Genomic DNA, 14,152 nt, shown 5'->3' on the forward strand with positions numbered 1-14,152 from the left:
TCAAATAGAATTAAAAAGCTTTGAACGAAAAAAAAATTTGTTCTACGTTTTTTACTTACTTTTTGCACGCAGAATAACCTCTTCCTGCCGATTATTCGATGCCAAGTATTCAGACATTTCTATTTAAAAGTCTATACAATCGACAATCTCGTTTCAATATCATCACTCAAAAAAAAAAAAAAAAAAAAAAAGAAAAAGTATATAGACAGACTGCAATAAATGGTAAAACATGAAAATGTAATTTCTAGTGGGCACGGATTACGTGACGGAAACTTTAAAAAATGTAACAACTGTATGAACATTTCTCCATACAAGGAAAACGCGAAAAAGTAAAATTCCATAGAGAGAAAATTTTTACCTTTACCGGGATTACGAGTTTCGGTTCTTACTTGTTCGGTGTGGGTGGGGATTAATCGGGCCCCTTGGGGAATTTCGTCATGGAATACGATAGAATCGGGTCACAGGGATGTTGAAATTGAACTGGGAGTGTAGTATAGCTTCGGAAATTTTCGAGCGTTGCACGTAAAGTGAGCTCTGCAGAGAAGGAGAGAGAGGGGCAGAGAGACAGAGATAGCAAAATCGAACTAGCGAGAAAAAGAAAGAAAGAGAACAAATGAATGAGAAAGAGAGAGAGAAAGAGAGGAGTCTGGAAGACTGGCCTTTTCCGCGGATGGATAAAAGGATGGGGAACGGGTCAAAAACACGAGATAATCTCATTAAAGCCGCTTTAATCCGGCAAAGGGAAATTCTCCTGGCTCGTAATTTTATCGCAACCGCCGCTGGCGATACAATTAACGTTCTTCGCGGCTCCTGTCACACCACACGAACGTCCCACTCCTTTGTTCGGACGAGTTTTCCAGGAATAATTGAAAAATTGCACTTGAAAAATAGAATTTTCCCCGAAATTTCGCCTCTTGAGGCAGCACGGCGTTGATCGACGAAACTGGCGTCACGTACGGGCCGCCATCTTGGCCACGAATTATCTTTCCAGATAGTCTTTCTCATAGCTCCATGAATAATGAAGATTTCTATTATACCGATGCGATCTTTGTCGCGTAAAGCGTATATCTAAACATTTCATCTTCTATCGCGAATTTCCTAACTATATATTTCCAACTTTTAAATTCTTCTTACTTAAACATTGATACGTTTTAATAATACGAATAAATATAATATTGTTGTTCTAAAGTTTTTTTTACAAAGTCATACATTGCAACGAATGTTAATAAATCATGGGATATTCATTTGTGGCCCATACAAAGTGAAGAAAGAAACGAACAAAAATCGATTCGCCGAGGAACATAGCGTTCCAATTTAAGATGATTTAACCGGTAATGCGGTTCGATTCACGGACGGACAGGGAAGAAAAAGTTTGAGATTTTTCCAGAGACGGGCGTGGAAACGCGATCCTCGAAGCAGAACAATCTCATCAAGCGTGAAGAATAAGTAAACCTCTGCGCGATTGAAGACCCTCTCTCTCTCTCTCTTTCTCTCTTCTCCCGCTCCCCAACCGCGCAAAAGGCATCCAACCGTCTCTCCTTTTAATCCCACTGGGTAAAGGACCTCGTTATCGTATTTGATCCCGATGTAATCGACCGCCACGGGACCGGGAAAATCTGATGGAACGCGGGTCGTGTCGTCGTATAATCGCTATTAGGCGAAGGGATCGACGTATTTCTTCCATCGAATCTCGGTTAATTCCACGATCACGGACCCTTATCAGAGATCGTTAATCGAAATGGTAGGGGTCAGGGTCAGGTTAGGTTAAGTTACGTTACGTTAGGTTAGGTTAGGAAGGAATAAGTACGTATGTACCTATGCTGGTGGAATTGAAACAGATTGGATCCGTTTAAGTCCTAGATTTAGTTTTGTCACATTTGGATTAAGATCGGTTGATCTTAGATTAGATCTGGTTAACTCTGAACTATAGGCGTGTTTGACTTAGATTAGGCTTGATTAAGTTTAAACTAAGCCTAGTTAACTCCAGATTGGGCTCCATCATATTACATCATCCAGTTGTACGCAGATTATCACTTAGACTCGATTTTTTTTTTCAATCTCGATAGATCTCGACTTCGACTTACATTTTCAAAATTCGCTTACATATGTCGAGTGAAATTAAAATCGAGCCCGATCAAGTCGAAAATTATACAATTAAATTTTTTTAGAATTTTAATATGATCTCGATCGAATCTCAATTAAACTCATATTACATCTGGATGAAAAACTTGATTCTTAGGGTCAGATCTTACATCACGTCCGAATCTGCTTAAATTTTAAGTCTGAACGAAGACCAGTTTTATCCTCCTGATCAAATCCACGATATCTAAAGTAAGTCTAGATTAAACTCGGCCAATTCCTGATTAAGCTTCACTCCCCGAATAAATCAATTCTAAACAAAAAGCCTACATCCATCCCGATTAAACCAAATCCGGACCAAGTCTAGATTAAAACCGATCGATTCCAGATGCTCGAAACCGCTTAACACCGAATTAAATTTATTACCGGAGAAAATTCTTCCGGCTCGATTCGAAAGGAGATGGCCGATCTCCCTCCCAGAGAGAACCAGAACTCGGGGGGAGGGAGAGTCGAATTGCGAAACGAGACACACGAGAAAGTACAGATCCCCAGAAGTCGGTGGAAATTCGATCCACCAAGTATTATTTATATATATATTTCATAGGGAACCGGTCACGCCCACCGCTTCAATTTCATCATCATAAGGAGCCCGACGGAAGATCGGTTTCTCCCCATTCGAGAATTCCAAATGGCGATCCGTGTCACACAGATCTCGCTTATATATATACAAGGTGTCCCGATAAATTTCAACCAACATTTTCCTTCCTCTAAAAAAAAAAAAACTTATTAACAAAAATAAAAATAAAAAACTATTGAACGGTAGTGTTGGCTACGAACCGCAATCGAACACGAACAAGTGCAATGCGATCAATCAAACGATATTCATCAATATTCACACTTTCCTATCCGAGATGCGTTGCTTTCACTCGTGCATCATTTCCAATGTTTCTTTTTTCTTTTTTTTCGAGTCGATGACGAACTCTGGATGAAGGAAAATTGTTGCAATATTTCTGGGACACCCTGTACGCACAATGTACGTTCCGTTACGGCCGAGGGATCGGATTAGAAATTCGATCGAGATTCGAGTCGCGTTCGAAAATCGAATCCGTAATCGCGTTGCATCATTGGAGGAGGGGGAGGAGGAAGGGGCTGCGCTCAAAGCGTCACGTCTTTGAGAGGATTCCAGGATTGCTACGTACGCTCTATCTTTACGTACGCGAGGATTCTCCTGTGTGCCGTGATCCTCGCCGCCACTTTGTACCGAATACGGAAATTATGGGCGGAAATTCGGCGAGTTTGCGGAACGTGCAAGTGGGGGGGGGGGGGGGGGGGCTCAAAGGTAGCGTGATTAATCGCGTTATGGGGGTTTGTGGGTCAGCCGTTCATCATGCCCGTCAATCTTGTTTTCGGTCAAACCTTTCAACTTCTTATTTACTCTCTTATTTATTGCCCCTGAATTTTGTGTATCAAAATTCACGTAGATTATAGAATAACTCAATTTTGAAGAATACCTTCCTTAACCCTTTCATGTTTCCTAAAATTTGATGATCTTTAATTCGAGACCCAAGTCTGACACTTTCCAAAGAATATATATAAAACACAAAAACTCGTAATTCGAGACTCAAGTTTGATTTACATTCTCAGACTTTCCAAAGAATATATATAAAATATATTATATTAAATAATATGTATACAAAAACTGAGAGAAATTGGCACGCAAGTGCATAACCTTGAAAAGTTAACCTTGAAAAATCACAAAAACTCGTAATTCGAGACCCAAGTCTGATTTACATTCTCAGACTTTCCAAAGAATATATATAAAATATATTATATTAAATAATATATAAACAAAAACTGAGAGAAATTGGCACGCAAGTGCATAACCTTGAAAAGTTTCATCAGAAGAATATGGTGCAATATAGGGGGAGGGATGAAAAGGAAAGTCGTCGGCCGGTTGAATCGATCCAAAAGTAATTGGCGTGCGTAGGACGAGGACGCAGCGTGCGACTCCTGGCAAGGAAAGAAAGAAGGCACGAGATATTCGGCTCAAGTGCGACGAAGAGGGTGAGAAAGGAACGAATCGAGGGAGGAACGACGGATATGAATTTCTGGAAAGGTTTGCTCAAGCAAATTGCGAAACGTAGCCCGTCGGCCTCGTACGAGGGGTACGTGGGGAGGGGGATTGAACCCCTAAATTGCGAGGCTTTTCGTCTTCGTTTCTATCTCCTGTCGGATGACGCGCAATCCTCGGTTGACGCTCGAAAAACGAATTTTCGACATTGATGTAACGCCGTCTGGATTTCGCCATCTTTTCCTTCTACACGATCGATCAAAAAGTGAATTGTACTTGTTAACGAATAATTTGAAAAAAAAAAAAAACGGTATAACGTATATTCGATCTTGTTAACTCGTATTGAACTACCGAAAAAAAAAAAGAGAGAGAATATCCAGTAAAAGGATATCGATTTTTCATATGCAAAATTCAAAACGTTGAATATGCAAAAAAAAAAAAAAAGGAAGAGGAATTCTTGTATTCTTGATAAATTACACTCTCCTAACCTCAAAAAATAAATTTCTCGAGTAATTATTAATCAAGGAATAACAATAATTCAATTATGTGTAATCTCAAATCACAATTTGCATATCAGAGAATATTACAATTTACATGTATATATCAGATTATTTTATAAACTCGGAAATTCCAAGTTAAAATCTTTGATGCAAAGAATTTAAAGAATTCAAATTCGGCAATTCGATAATGGTTCAAAGGGTTTTTACCGATTTTCGACTTTAGGGGAGGATAGGGGAGGATGCATCGAAACTGCGACGGGGAAGAACTCGTCATTAACGCAACTACGCGTTTCGAGAGCCCGTAATTAACACGATCCCGATTGCTGCCCGCTCAATCTCCCGTAAAGTGCACTCTAGCCGCGCGTGATACCCGGCCACTCGTCCAAATCGTTTCATTCCGTGATTATTATCGAGGAGCGAGCGTATTAATTAAAGCCGCTCGATTTCATCACACAGGCGTAAACTTTCTAGGCGAATAATAATTCAAATTTACCGAAATGTTCGTTGCTCCGTCCAATTTCCCATCCAGTTTTTAAGGAGGAAAAAAAAAGATTTCGAAAATATTATGCGCAATTTCACTTTCGCGCGTAAATATTTCGATACTTCAATTCGATGTGATTTCGTGTGAACATATTCGTTTTAAAACATTTGTCTTCAAAGCTACTAAAGGTAAACCAATTTCATCTTATTCATTCTTCGAAACCAGTTATTCGAACGGTTTAACGTTTATAGTAATCAGAAATTTCCTTTCATAATTCGTAAAATTTCGAAAAGTTGTGAGAAATGCAAGAGATTCCAGGGCAAAATCTCGTTAGCCTCGTCCCGTAGAAGACACGGAGGCATTCTTGTCACATTTTTCGACCGCGCGCAGAATTCGGAATGGAACGATATTTCGAATGTCTCGCGATACTCGAAACGCGCCGATAACTGAAATCAGAAACGATCTTCGATCAACAGCCATTATTTCAAATATTATTCCAGAGTTATATCGTTAAAATTAGTTTATTAGTTTATGTCATATTATTATTATTATTCCTTTTTTTTCGAAATTTAAAATTTAAAAATTTTCCAATTCGCGGTTGATATAGTTCGTTTACCCCTATTGGACTGGACCGTTGTTTCGTCACCGAATTATCGTCCACAATTGGACGCAATTGTACCTCAACTAAGACTTCCGGTTTCCGATCGGAATTAATTCGAATTATCTGTTTGAACGTTTAATTCGCTGGAACGTTTCGCTCGATTTGCAGAATCGATGATTCGTAGGCGAGATTCCAGTGGTCAGTCACAAAGAAGATTTCGTACACGTTGAGCGAGTTAAATTGATAAACAGTGTGGTTATAATGGATTTTATATATGGAGCATTTATTTTTTTTTTTAATGGAATTAAATCATTCGAAGGAGTGAAAACAATCAAATTTTCTTCCCTTTTTTTTTTTTTCGAATGACACGAGATGGAACAACGTTTTAAACTATAAAATATTCAGAGTTTTAATGCTCTGTTACGTTGCTGTAAAAAAAATATTTTCGGATAAAGTTATACGCATATAATATGGAAAAAAATGATAAAAATTTGAAGCTCGATTTCACGCATTCAAAGAGAATTTGCATCGAAAGATAAATTGCTCCGCGTATATAATCGATCATTATATACAAATTTTTATCGAAATCTGATTTTTCAAGATGTTATAAATGAATTTTATTATAAAATATTGGAGATTTTTGCGACTGATCGTAAATTTTATTAATCGAATTATCAACTTTTGTAAAGAATTTTGATCCCCTTTTTTTCTATACATTCTTGGCCGGCTGTGTTTCGTTATAAAAATCGAGATAATCGGATTTTTCAAAGGATCGAAAAATATCAGAATTCCATCAGGGACGGGTTGAAAAACCTTATAAATTGTCAGAGGGACGTGCGTGGGTTGCAATCGATGTTCATCGATGGAAGAGTGAAAAATAGAATACAGGCTGTTGTCCCAGTTTAATCGACACACGCAATTATCTCTCGTACTACACGTCGTGTTTGAAATATTGATAGAAAATAATAAAAGAAAATAAAAAAAATCGAGAAACGTTTAAATGAAATGTGAATGGTACATCTTTTCACGGAAATTAAAATTTTATATCGAACGATCGTAATATAATTTTTTATTAATACAACTATATCTGTTTGCACCTATTTATTCGATATTCTATTTGGAATTTATTCTATTTTTCATTACTCCCAAATATTTGAATTCAAATATCTAAAAAATGTTGGATAGATTCATCTGATCTTTATTATATGAGATAATAATTTATCTATATTTAAACATTTAAATATTTATAGTTATTCAATAATCTATTTAATAATTTAATTATGATTCCATTTAAGCATTATGAATGTTGTATAACTATTATATTTAATTATTAGAATATTTGAATTCATAATATATTTTAAAAGAAATCACGTGTAGATTTATTTGATAGCTATGTATATATCTTTACTTGAAATAATAGATTTATATATTTGGATTCACTTGATATCTACTTTTCTATTTAACATAACCTATTTGGATACATTTAATATCTCTGACTCTATTTGACGTTCTAGGTACGAATAACTTTTGCATCATGATTTTAAACTAATTTCAAATCGAAAAAAGATAAATCCATTATTTAGAAAGACGAAACTTATCCTTCTTTATATATACACATCTTAAAAATACATACGACAAAATTTCGAAAATTTTCACTTTTCCTCGACCAATATTCCGGCGATATTAAATTATCTCAAAGACGAAGCATTCTCGTTCGAATCCAAAGACCGGAAGAAGTTCGCGAATTCGTGGGGACTTGCGAACTTTCCGGTCGGAGAGTTTAGAAGCCCGAGACAAACTGCTAAATTATTTTCGATTCAATGGCTTGGAGAGGGAAGAAGAAGTAAAGACCGAGGGAGGTAGAAGAAAGAAAAAGAGAGATGAAGAAAAAAAAAAGAGAGAGAATTCCTTGTTACAGGGGTCGTCCATTAAATCGGCAAAGTCCGCAGACTCCCTGGAGGGAATGAAGAAAGAAAAGTTCCTACGGCTAATGACGCGGCACTTTTAAAACGACCGGACTTACGCGCACTGTCCCTGAATCATTCTGACCAGCATAAATATTCGCGAACCGTAAGCACGGGGATTAATTGAAAGACCGACTTCCCTTCGGATAATTACACTTTCCGAATTTCATGGCATAACAAGTTGTTACCTCTTATTCTTCAATCAAAACAAAGAAATTTCGTGAACTTAACTTGTATAAAAGAAAAGTTTTCGTAAACGTTTCTAAAAACATGCGAATCGCGCGATAAAATCAACATATTTTTAATTTTTCTCATTACAGTGTCCAATTAACTGTCGCATTGTTCGATAGCTTAATTTTCTCCATATTTATTCAACATTTTGTTTAGAAGTAAAGAACAGATATCAATTCATAAAATGTCGTGAACGAATCTGTGAACCGTATTTTTTAAAGCGTGTACTCAACGAATATTGTTTGCAAACATTGTTTGTGAGCAGTTCATTGCACACTGTTTACCATTTGCAAAAATGTCCACACTGGCGAACATAATTTGCGAATAATTATTGCGTGTATCGTATACTCATGAAAAATGTGGATAGTGTGGACTTAACCTAACAAGTATCACCGTCGAACAACTGGACGACAAGAACAATCCATGCAAAAGTAACTTACCAATCATCATCAGATTCTGTTAGAAACTGTGGATACAAACAGGAATACGTGACATCGTAACTCATTCCTTTTCGTTCTTATCGTTATATTATACACTTATAAAACTGTTAACACGATTTGTACGCACTATGTAAGAATTAATAATATTATTTTGACGTTAAAAATAGACGAAGCACGTAATTTTAGCACAATGCAACTAACGCCAACGTCAACGCCAACGCCACCAACTGTTCTTAGCAAAAACTAATCTGTCTATTATTCCCCATCATACTAACTCCCTCTAGTATTCTCTACATATAACTCGATCCTCTATAGTCTGCTCTCTACTGCGTCGTACCGTATACCTATAGTCTCCGTTTCTAATAACGTCACTTACTTGAAAATCGAACTTCTCGAACTCCTGCTGCGTGTCGATATCCACGTTTCTAGGCACAATGATGGGGCAGGTGTCCAACGAGACCTTAGCGTCCGGTGATTCCACGTAATCCGGCGTGATGGAGGTAAGACCTCTGTCGTATCTGAGCTCTTCGTTCAAAATTCCCGCAGATGGGCCCGTGGATGGCGCCTGTGCCTGATTCACGTAGTACAAACATAGCAGCAAAGTGAGAAGGACCGCGCAAACGACGAAAACGCGGCTTGAACCGCGTCGAAGGATCTTGTACATGGTACGAAAGTTGGATTCGCTTCGGGGCAGGCGTTCCTCGATTTCGATTCACCTGGTGCCGCGATATTGGCTCGATCCCGTGTCGGTTATGCTCAACAATCGCTCCCCGACTTTGCCGCTGTCGCCTGTCGACTTCATGAGATACTTTGGCGCCGACACGATCTGAAAGAAGAAAAGTTAAACGAAATTAATAGACTTTGAATACGTAAAGTACGTAAAATATGTTAAAATATACGATCTTGCGAACATGTGTTTAACGACTTCAGTTTAAAATCAACTTTTTCTTCGAAAAAGTACACGAATCTAAAAGTTAGGTTAGAATTTTATTTCGAAACATTCTTTCGTGAAAAATCTATCGATGTAAGTAAAGAAATGAAATTACAGAGTTTCCAATTGAAAAAGGGGGAAAAAAAAGGATTTTAAAAATTGTCGAATTCTCAAATTTCAGAAATATCGATTACAGACGATTTATCGGACACGTTCGCCCCGATATATTATTGCGAATATCGAGACTCGAAAAGCGAGATCGAAATAGTATCGAATAAAAGAAGAGGACGAGAGGTAAAGTAAATAGCTTCAACTATGAATTACGAGGGCATATACAAAGACAAAGGGAGAGGGATGCTATAGGGTTGATTAAACGTCCGCGAAAATTATGACTGACTGTTCCAACTGTCCACGAAATTGGTCGGTTCGCACGATCGATACCTATACGTTCTCACTTTTATGACGAAACATTGAATTCGAAGTTTTGATCAGTTCACGAAAGTGTTCGATAAATTGAATTTATTTATTATATATTTTATTTTATTATAATTATTTATATATAGATTCGTCAACAAAATTTATCATATTGAATTAATTTAAGGAATTAAATTATATATATTTAGACACACATGTGATAACATTTATGATAACATTTTTTTTATATTATCATTATTAGATCAAAACTTATTCTTTAATAATAAATGAATAATTTTTTCGAAATCTATCGTCCCTCTCTCCGTATTCTTTTTAAGGTTAAGTGATCTAGGGTAATACTCTTAAATAACTAGGATTCTAGAGCAATAGTGATTTGTAACGAAATCGCGAATTATCTTTAAGGGGATTGCAACAACCTTTCACACGATTCTTAACATTTATTTATCTTAATATAATTACATACTCTTATATTACAGATAAAATCTTATTAATTTTTCATATACTAATACAAATTATTTTCTTATAATATATAAATTATTTAAATTTTGCACAGAATAAATTAGAAAATGTCAATATTACAGCCATTTATGTTTTTAGGTACGATTAAAAAAAGAGTGAACCATTCAGATGACCAGAACACCATTTGAAAAATTCGAAGAATGAAAATTATTGTTGGGAAGATAGAGAAGGATTGGAGAAGTCGTAAAAATTTGAAGAACACGTGTATCCAAATTGAAATGAGCGAGAGGAAATTGAGGACGAGGAAGGAGCGATCCAATTCCGATGAGAACAATAAATACGACCTGGTGAACCAGAGACACGGTTTCCCAGAAACCTTCTGTCTCTCGACGTAAGGTCGGTTCGCACGCGATAATCGATCGTACCTGTCACCACCGACCCTGGCTGAAGAACGAGCCGCGATTTACACATTGAAAACTTGAATATCGATTTACCTTTCGTTTCAGTTATATTGAAATTGCAATCGTTAGAAGACGGATAATGACAGATAAATAAATTCGCGATCCATTTTCTTCTCATATTTTCGTACATCTATTTTTTTCTTTTATAAATCTAATAATTACTTAGCAAACGAATACATTATTATTGTATTAAATTGATGACAATTTTGTATGTTTCTTTTTTTTAATTTGCGATCCAATTTTTCTCAGATTTTTATACATTTATTTCTTTTTTATAAATCTAATAATTTAGCAACAAATGAATACATTATTATTGTATTAAATTTATAACAATTTTGTACGGTTTCTTTTTTTTAATTCCAAAAATTTGTTTATATATTTATACATTTTTAAATAATTTTTTCGTAAATCTAACATTTTTAATAATACTGTCAATATTATCTTCCATTGTAATTTCAATCCAACCATGTTGAAATTAATACAAATCCAGGAAGCCAGCCAGTTTTTAACAAAACTCAAATTTAATCCAAGAATTTGAATAAACGTAACCAAATATTTTTCTTAAATTATCCCCAATATTAATCAAACGAGTTTCATTATTATAAGACAAAATTGAACAATATATCGCCATAAATATTCCAATTCAAACGTTAAACGTTTCGAATCAAAAAATCATTAAAAAAAATAAAGAGGCAAAGATCTTACCTTGCCTTCAACGATCCTCTCGCTCTCCCGTGACGAATCAACGGGCGATCTTCGATCCTGAATTCCCTGTTGGAGGAGCGTGATGGCGAGAGGGGATTGGAGGGGCGACGAGTGGCCAAACCCTTTTGTCCAACGGGCAGACGTGTCGAGGGTGCTCTCTATCGCGATTCACTGGATACGGTTGGAACCGTGGCGAGGCCCCTTTCCAGCTTGCGACTCATCCAGCGAGGAAAGGATCGGCTTTCTTGATTCGATTTCGATTTCTTCGATTCGGTTCCCTTCCTACTTTTTCTCCCCGGATTTCGTTCTTTTTTTCTCGACTCGTCTCTGGTTTCTAGAATTCGAGGAGCGGGGAGAGTTGTTAGTTCGTTCGAAAAATTGTCCTTTTTTTTTTTTGTGGAAAAATTGTGGGAAAATAAGAGAACAACGTCAAACGAGAGAGAGAGAGAGAGAAAGAGAGAGAATTTATAGATGTAATTTTGTAAGAGAATTTATGGGATATTGGGGCGAGAAATGTTTTATTCGAGGATCAATTTATTTTTGGATATAATTTCGCGGGAAGATTAATGGATATTTAACCTAACGTTTTGTCAATGCCTGTTGTTCGTGGCTACAAATTTTCGTGGATATTACTTCACACCTACGAGAAGAGTTGGCCGCTTATACGCGTATCTCGCCGTTTGATTAATGTGTAAAATCTAGGAAGCAGTCGTATTTTAATAACAAATTGAATTATAACGTGACCACCTCTCGTCGAGCTCTCGGCAGGGGGGAGGAAAAATTTCACGAAAATTAACGAATACCTGTGAATTTCGTTAACGTATAACGAAACGGTGTTAAACCTTCGATTTGTTAAAATGAAAAAAATAAAGCGCAATTTTACAAACCGCATAATCGACAAAGAAAACGGGAAGAAACACGCAGCGCTCAACCGCGCGAAATTGAACTAATCAATCTCTTTCGTCCCAAATTCCTCCGTTCCTAAATCCACGTTATCCGTTCCAATCCGAGCGGACCTCGCGTTTAATTTTAACAATCGGCATAACCTCACTTTTAACGCTCATCTTCATCGAAAATTTCATGCCATCCCTTTTTCTCATACGAGAGAGAGACAGAGAGCGAGCGAGCGAGAGAGAGAGAGAGAGAGAGAGACAGAGAGATAGAAAAAGAGAGAGACAGAGAGATAGAAAAAGAGAGAGACAGAAAGATAGAAAAAGAGAAAGAGAGAGAGAGACAGAGATAGAAGAAGAGAGAGACAGAGAGATAGAAAAAGAGAAACAATTATTCCATCGCAGTTGCGCGGCAAGGCGAGCAAAGGAACGCATCGGTTACACAGCGCGTGAACGAACGTTTTCACTTTTTCCTTGTTTCCTCGCCCGGGGCAAGAAGAGCCCGAGCGAACGTAAATGGATTTTCATTCCCCCTCCCTTTTTTTCTCCCCCGTTTCGAGGGAGAAGGAAATGGCGGGCACCGGTCAATTATCGTATGCTAATAAACGTGGAAACGTGATCGGGTTATCGCGGAAAGGAAGGAGGAGGAGGAGGAGGGGGAGGAGGAAGAAATTCGCGCAGAAATGGAACGAGCGGAGCGTGACAGCCAGCGACAATCGGTGGCCGGTATCGGGATTTGCGGCAAATCCACGTATTGGCGCCCGATTTATCGCTGGCCCCGCGGTTTTATCGAACAATACCAATTACTCGTATGTTAATAACGAGCCGGGTATAATATCGATCCCATCCCCTCTCCTCCTCCTCCTCCTCGCCACTCGCCCGATCCAATTCGCCGTGACGATTCCATAAACAACAACAACGACAGGAGGGGGAGGAGGAGGGGCGGTTGCGCGCCCCATTTGAATTTTAAAATTTCGAGCCCACCATCCTCCTCCCTCCTGCTCCTCGAGCAGATCGATTCATTGGCCATGAATATCTCGTAGCGAAATTGTTTGTCCACCGGTTGAATCTGCGAACGAGATTAGATGGAAAATTTGTACGATTTGCATTGCTTTTTTTTTTCTGCGAGATAAAAGGTGTTGTTTTATTGGACGAGGATTTTCAACTGTTTTTTTTTCCTTTTCTCTTTTCCAATCGATTTGAAAATGGAACTTGGAATTAATTATATTATTAGAAAATCGGGAAAATTTCGGTGGAAATTTATCATCGTCGATTAAAAAATAAAGGAAAATTGATGGAAACATTCGTGCTACGGGAATCGTAGAAATTTATTAAATCGCGTTACGTAAGAGGATATCGTTAATATAAGGAAAAAATAAGGTTTGAAGGAAAAAAGGGAAAAGGTAACGTGTCATTTATGATCCTTTATCATCGTAACTGTATTATGACGTGATAAAATTTATTTTTAAAATCTGTTTTTTTTTTTTAAGGTGCGCGATAATAAGATTGACATTTGTAAATATCAAACTGTTATAAAAACTTAATAGTTTCCTTATCGAAAGATTATTCCGAAAGAATTATAATTCGAGTTATAGCACGAGTAAAAATTCCGCCGTAAATCTGTTTTACAACGCGAATATTTTCGAACATTTGAGCCACGAATAGTTGTGAGGAGAGGGGGAGATCGATTAATCGTATTAATCTTGAAAACGCGGAAAGAAAATGGTAAAAACGGGGGAGAGTCGAACGAAGGGGAACAGCTGATTCATCGTTTTCAGTAGAATCGTCCCGTTGCTGGTCAGACCACGCGTCACGCACACAAGAATATTTTCGTGGAAACGAGACTTTCCTCGGGAAATACCCGACGGTCGGTCAACCGCGACCAATCTCTGTTTATTGGAATC

General features: G+C 37.4%; 1 protein-coding gene and 1 long non-coding RNA gene across 6 annotated transcripts in view; one reads left to right on the forward strand and one right to left on the reverse strand.

Annotated features, from left to right (window-relative positions):
• The window catches only part of LOC412838 (alpha-mannosidase 2), a 140,234-nt gene that overhangs the window by 64,220 nt on the left and 61,862 nt on the right, over nt 1-14,152 (reverse strand). For 3 of the 4 annotated variants that reach the window (XM_396290.5, XM_006563772.3, XM_006563771.3), the window contains 2 exons: nt 11,359-11,692; nt 8,744-9,193 (listed from right to left, as the gene is read on the reverse strand). In XM_396290.5, the coding sequence (XP_396290.2) occupies nt 8,744-9,031 (288 nt within the window). In that variant the 5' untranslated portion in view covers nt 9,032-9,193; nt 11,359-11,692. Of the gene's footprint in view, nt 1-8,367; nt 8,591-8,743; nt 9,194-11,358; nt 11,693-14,152 lie in introns of those variants that run through there. The other variant, XM_006563774.3, reaches the window with a different exon arrangement.
• On the forward strand, nt 8,885-10,851 carry LOC102655968. 2 transcript variants are annotated; one of them, XR_001703960.2, is made up of 3 exons: nt 8,885-9,241; nt 9,480-9,592; nt 10,331-10,851. It is a non-coding gene; the product is annotated as an uncharacterized LOC102655968 (long non-coding RNA). The 2 variants fall into 2 exon arrangements; XR_409767.3 differs by having other exon boundaries at nt 8,978-9,391.

This window comes from Apis mellifera, linkage group LG8 (assembly GCF_003254395.2).
Source record: "Apis mellifera strain DH4 linkage group LG8, Amel_HAv3.1, whole genome shotgun sequence".
NCBI lineage: Eukaryota > Metazoa > Arthropoda > Insecta > Hymenoptera > Apidae > Apis > Apis mellifera.